General features: G+C 46.9%; 1 protein-coding gene across 1 annotated transcript in view; it reads right to left on the reverse strand.

Annotated features, from left to right (window-relative positions):
• Positions 1–234: 234 nt before the first annotated feature.
• Positions 235–6631, reverse strand: part of TRIP12 (thyroid hormone receptor interactor 12) — a 121567-nt gene continuing 115170 nt past the window's right edge. Inside the window, 5 exon segments of the mRNA XM_006866729.1 lie at positions 235–535; positions 1443–1546; positions 2693–2787; positions 4467–4580; positions 5972–6136. Of these exon segments, the coding sequence (XP_006866791.1) occupies positions 339–535; positions 1443–1546; positions 2693–2787; positions 4467–4580; positions 5972–6136 (675 nt within the window). The 3' untranslated portion in view covers positions 235–338.

Here is a 6631-nt window from a genome sequence, read left to right on the forward strand (position 1 = left end):
AGGATTAAACTGCACAGCGACATTTATTGTTCCAGCCTGGAAAACATCCCTTTTGTAAATTTCACACAGCAAAGCAAGTTAAAAACTTCACTCATCAAATAAATGATAATTTAAACAAGAACTTGCTAAAGAAACCTCATTACAACAACTTTTTTAGGGCCTGATCACTTTAAGTCCATAGGGCCATCAATGGATCTAACCAAGTGTCTCTTTTGTGATCTGCAGGTCGTTCTTTCCTACAACATGAAGGCGTAACACGTGTCCTTGCCTCAGGTGACGGCGTTTAGAGGAGAAATCATGATTTTGCTGTAACAGGCGACACTGAGTTTCTGTTGTGATCAGGAAAGATGGAACGACTGCTGCCCTTCTCTGGCTGCTATCAACAGTTTTTCTCGCATGATCTCAATGCTTGAGTAGTCCGGCAACTTGAGATAGTTCACACAAGTCATGACGGAGGGCAGGAAATCATCTGGGTTTTCTGTGGACTCGAATGTCTTCCGGACAATTGTCAAAGGTGGGTTCAAACTCCGGAATCCTGAGAAAGAGGTGAGGAAGACAGAGTGAGGGCTCATTAGTCAGTCTACAGGACGCACATGATTATGCACAAATTTTAGGGTGTTCTGTGATTCAGTCAACTGCTGTGCTGAACCGTGTCCCTCTCTCTCTCTCTCTCTCTCACACACACACACAACAAGCTCCTTTTTTCCTTGTCAATTATATCTCCACATTCAATATATACTCAGGGTACAGAGACCAGTCACTTTTTCCATGAAGGCAAACAGTTCTTTCTGCCTTCAACTTGCAACTCACACTAGAAGTCAGTTCTGAAAGACCAGACTTTAGCATCTACTCAGCTCAGTCAAGGAGCTCTGGTCATGTAGAGGTTATGGAGTTAGGCTCCTAATCTCCAGGTCAACAGTTAGAAACTACCAGCTGTTCCGCGGGAGAAAATTATGAGGCTTTCTGCTCCCGGAAAGACTGACACCCTCGGAAATCCTATGCAGGGTGGCTATGATGGTAACCAACTCCATAGTACATAACCACCAACGACCACCTCAGCTAAGCCAATCATGAGTTTACAATATTGGAATGCCTTCAAATTTTACACAAAGCAGCAGCAATCCATGTATACTTTTCATCCTCCTTCAGTGGGCTAAGGCTTAGCCTACGAAGTTTCCTGCCAGTGAGGTCTCTATGTATGTTGTTGTTCAGTGCTGTCGAGTTGGTTTCAACTAATAGAGACCCTGTGTAGGGTTTTCGAGGACCAGCTGGTGGGCTTGAACCACCAACCTTGCTTATCTAACAGCGCCATACCAAACTGAGAATTTGGAATTGTCAAACATTCTACTGCACGTACGTGCATTATGTACACACACACACACACACACACACACACACACCCCAGAGGTGGAAGAAATGTCAAGTGTCACCATCACACTCACCTCCAACCGGCAATCTCGGGCTGCCAGTCACAAACTGGAGAAATAACCGCTGCTGCTCGTTATCAAAACCACTGAGGATCTCAAATAAGAACTTCACAGCCCGACTACAAAAAGAGCAAACGCACGGGAATTAGCTCATCCTAGGACAAGTCCATTCTGATCATGCCACATCACTGAATTACAAGCAAGCAGGATAGACAGACGACGGGCCATTCTAAACTGTGGCCCCCCATGACAACACACTCTGGACTGCAGACTGAGGAGGACTGCGGACATGCGCTGGGATGGCTCAGACATTTCAGGGAGAAAGCCTGTATTCCCTTCCTCCTTTAATAGGTAGACAAATTTTAAAATGACCTCCCATACTTTTGTTGTTAAAAATACATACAAAGGTTAAGTCAAAATGTACTGCTTTAAAATTAGACAAACTTCTATTAATTAAAAACATCAAAATTTGAAGCTCTTTATTTCTCAGCATATACTCCCATCAAGATCTATGTACTTCTGGAGGTGGTGTTTACCTCTCTACCTCTTCCCCCTAGAATTCTGTGCTTTTTGACTTATACCATACCCAAAGAGCACTGTATGTTCTTTGAGGGACTCATGCTCCTTAAAATTGTCCTTTGAGTTTGGGAATAAAAGAAGCCTCAAAGAGCAAAGCAAGCTCAGGGGCTGCAGAGTGGATGGAGTAAAGTTCCCTGGCAGCTCTCCCAAACCGAGCCCGAGGAGGAGCACTGTGCTGGGGAAATTCCCTTAGGGCACCTGGGAGGGCCTATTCCTCACCAGTTTTCTTAAAACTTTTGTGTAAAAAGCTCTCATGCTCACCCTGTCCTCCAAGGTCTATCCAGATGACCCTTGTTGTTGTTGTTAAGTACTGTTGAGAGCTGGTTCTGACACAGCGACATGGTTTCTGAGGAATGGCTGGTGGGTTTGAACCACCTACCTTAGGGTTAAGTAATCCAGTGCTTAGCCTAAAGCGCCACACCAGAACTCCAGATGAGCACTTAAGAATCCAAAATAACAGTCACAGTAACCACCCCGAGCTGACCTCTTTGCCTTGAATTTAACAGGTGTCCAGCAAACCCCCTTGGAAGCTACTGCTTTGATTGGACCTTTTTTGGAAACAAAGGCAAGTGAATTACTGAGAGGACTTGTCTGCAGCCATGCATGGGTGGCAGAGAACAGGTTTCACCGTTTTGTTTGGATAGCCCTGTGTCTAGACTGAATGCCAGGAGGGAGCCTGAACCTACCTGTCATGCGTGTAACCGTGATCTGGCCGGCAGCATTCCATCAGTGTCTTTGCATCCCAAGTATCTGCTTTACTACCGCACAGGAGCTGATCCAACTGGTTACAGAAGGCAAAGAATTAGCGAGGAAGGAGCTGCGTCTCTGCATGGAAATGCACGCTGGTTCATAGTATGGTCGTATAAAGGTTCCTGCGTAGCCCGGAATCACATCACTTTTCAGGACCTGACACTTCTGCACATTAGTAAGATCTCTGTCTTTACTGTGCCCTGTTGAGTTATTATTGCTACATGTTGCTTCCTTCTCAGCTGCACGCTGTTAGGTGCTCTGCCCACCTTCAGGGGCGGAGTCAAGAAAAGTTTTGGATCTCAAACAACACACAGCTGAGCCAGACCCGTGAGTTCACTTTTCCTAACTCTTCTCAGACTTTGGAGGGCTTCATTTGCTCATCTGCTACCAAAGAGCATCTGACTCCTAGCCCTTTGAAAACCCAGTAGCTGAAGCCAGCAGGAGCCAGTGGCACATGTCCACTACGTGGTTAGTTGTTCGGGAACAACCTATAACCAGCCACTCAAAAATGAGTCCCGAAGAGCCCAGAAATGCTTTCTTATGTCCTTGGGAAATCTAACAACAGTCTCTGGGCTTCAACGAGTTCACAGTCATAGGGAAAAATCCCACCGTCTTTGAATTCCATTTCTCCACACACTTTCTGAAGCTCCCTGTTAATTCTCACGGCCTGATGAAACACAGACGGCCCCAGCTACCTAGACAAGGGTGGCAGACTAACAGACTTTAGGAGGCTACAATGAGGCCACACAGCCAAGGGGTGTGGGCAAGATTCGACTCCAGATGCAACAAACGCCTTGCTCTCAATTAAATGAATGCCCACAGGCACCAAGTCCACCTCAATCTTCAATAAGGAGCAAATCAGTGGGGAGCAGACACCACCATGGTGATGGACACGCAGAGCCAGAGTCGTGCAATCGTGCCTGAGAGCCCTGGAGCCAGCATTCCAGAGAGAAACACCAGGTTTCCAAACTGGAGAAAGCCAACCACGACCCGCTCACACGGCAATGCCAGGGGTGCTTTCTGAAGTTCTTGTTGCACTTCAGGTGAAGACAGTGGGGAATCAGCACAGAGACCCATTTGCTCCCTACTCAGAGGAGTCTTTCCTCCGAGCGTTCAGCAATTACATCGTCAGCAATTGTGCTTTGAAACCTCAAGGCTCAACTCTGATCATTAAACTGGCTCATCAAATCCAACCCGAACTCAGGCACTTGGCTGCCAACCAGCTGCTCATCAGGAGGAGGACACAACAGTCCACTTCCATGAAGACTGGAGTCCACCAAACCAGGTAGGGGCTGCGGGGGGGCTCTACACTCGGGTCCCTATGACGTCAGAATCGACTCCACAGCAATGAATGTGATTTGGGGTGGGGTGGGGGGGCAAAGGTGAGTATATTTCACAAAATTCAGGAAGTTTGAGTAAAAAAAAGCACCGCTTCCCTCGTTTCTGGAGTTAGTCAAAGTGGCTGAGTTTCCTGCCAGACTAGAAATCCAGAACCAGCAGCAGAGCCAGAGCTCGACTGGCTGTGCCCCACAGGACGGGCACCTACTCAACACTGTTTTCCTTGATCTGCCAACAGCCCTGCCCTCCCTTCAAAATCTAATCTCCCCCCAATGCCCCCCGCCTGTGTTTTCAATCAGATGTAGAGCCCACAAAGGGAAGTTTAAGTACAGAAGCAGAAAGGGCTGTTTCTTTTAGACACGAGCTACTCACTTCCTCTGGGTAGAAGTACTGCAGATGACTGAGTGGGAAGACTGACTCAAATCCGTCTCGGAATGAATCGAATTGCCTGGAGACGCCTTCATTTAGTGCCCAAAATATAACCAGCTGCAAAAAGGAAAGTCATTTAAAACTTGTGACAAAGTTTCCAATCTCTTCACTAAGTTGCATGTGGTGAGGCAGAGTCCAACACCCTTCTGAACCACTTTCTTTTCTTTAAACACACGATTTAATCTTTCAGTTATTTTCTAGAAAATAGCATTAAGTGGTCAATAGCTCCCACTTCTAATTTGGGCACCAACCAATGAGAATGTAAAAAAAAAAAAAAAAAAAATGTCATGTGCATTTCCATAGAATAGATTTTAAAATTTATTTACATAGAGATACATGATATAAAAAGCCTGAGAATTCCCCTGGAGGACAAAATATTGAGAAATACAGATGCCTCAAGACTGTCAATTACAGTTAATAAAACTACCTACTAAACAGGTTCTTAGAACCACCCCTTTCTGCAGTTGTGTGCCTCTACTTGTGGCCCAACGTTTCTTAGTGCTTTGTGGACAGACAGAACCACGTGTGAGTGAGCGATCCCTATGGCAGATTAACGCCATGCTCACCAGAAAGCTGAAAGCAGTGGACAATGTGAGAAGACACTTGCACATGAGAAGGCAGTATTAGGGTCACAGAACTGGTAATAGGGAATTTGAGGAGGAGAGCTGGCAGCGCTGGTAAGCACTGAACTGCTAACCACCAGTCGCTCCACAGGAGAACTAAGAGGCTTTCTGCTCCTATAAAGATTTACAGCCTCAGAAACCCTGCACAGGGTCGTGATGAGTCGGAACCGACTTGATGGCAGTTAATGACGGGATTCCTGGGATTAGTCAGTCTGCTCGCTCTCCTCCACGGATGATGTGGACGCCGTCTCCAGGTGGGTACTCTGACTGGAAAGGAAAGCTGTCACCCAGCAAGCCCAAACGAGCATTTCCAGCATGATGCTAACAGCTAACAACCAGTGCAATCTAATGATGCCTGGCAGCTACTATAGAACCTCTTTTCTTCAATTTAGTAAACATAGTCAGGAATACACCAGAGGAGAGGCCTCGCCAAGTGCCTCAGAGAGAGAGAGAGAGAGAGAGAGAGAGAGAGAGAGAGAGAGTATGAGTGTGATAGTGTGTGTGTGTATGTACTGTGTCAGGGGACCTGGCGTGAAAGGAAGGTAGAAACAGTTTCATCGTGAGAACACAGGTGATGGCTCTTGTTCCTAGCTTCTCTGTGCTAGTATATAAGCACATGTGGTTTTCTTAGCCTGTATTTAAACAGAGGGTGGAACCTGACAATTACGCAGGGAGAGTCTGCTCTCTCAAGAGCAACCGTCTAGACGCCCAGGCCTGAGAGCATGATGCTCTCTGCACGCCTCACAGCACAACATCTGGAGGCCCAGGGGGCACCGCTCCCCTCAGCTCCTACCCCACCCGGGCCCTGCTGCAGAGGTCACATACTCTCAGGTAGTCCTCTAGGTTGTAGATGGTGACTGGGGTGTCCTTCCCTCCTTTCTTGAGTTCGATGTTGGGAAAGCCTGGCAGAGTGAAATCCAACCCTAGATCTTCAACCGAGCAGCCATTCATAGTCAAGGTTTCTAATGCATATTGTAGACTCTCTTTGGTCTAGAAAGAAACGAGAGGGAGGTCATGCACAGTAATCCACTTAATCTTTATTGTCACTGTGTTTAGCAAGACCACAGATTTCTGAGTAAATGGTCCGGGTGCCCTTGTTCCAGGCAGGTTCTTCATCTACACAGAGTAGAGGCCACTCCAAGCACACAGTCAGGGACACCTGTTCAAACCCTGCCTCCTTCCCGGACGGGGGCCCTTTGTCACCCTCACGTCTCAACAGAAACCCACCCCCCACTCCCTGGTTCAATTTTCAACCAACAAAAGACAGATCTATACGGGGAACAGTAACTAACACTAGGGAGGTTTACACACCTTTGATAATGACCCATTTGAGATCAAAAGGGCAGCATCTGCCCCAGGATGAGTTTAGAAAACAGAAGGACGAGGAAAGAAGAACGGAGACACGAGGAGCAAGCCAGATGAGTGATACCGTAGGGACCACACTCAATAACATGAAACAATGTGGACGAATGGTTGGATGCTTAT

This window comes from Chrysochloris asiatica, unplaced genomic scaffold (genome assembly GCF_000296735.1).
Source record: "Chrysochloris asiatica unplaced genomic scaffold, ChrAsi1.0 scaffold00096, whole genome shotgun sequence".
Taxonomy (NCBI): Eukaryota; Metazoa; Chordata; class Mammalia; order Afrosoricida; family Chrysochloridae; genus Chrysochloris; species Chrysochloris asiatica.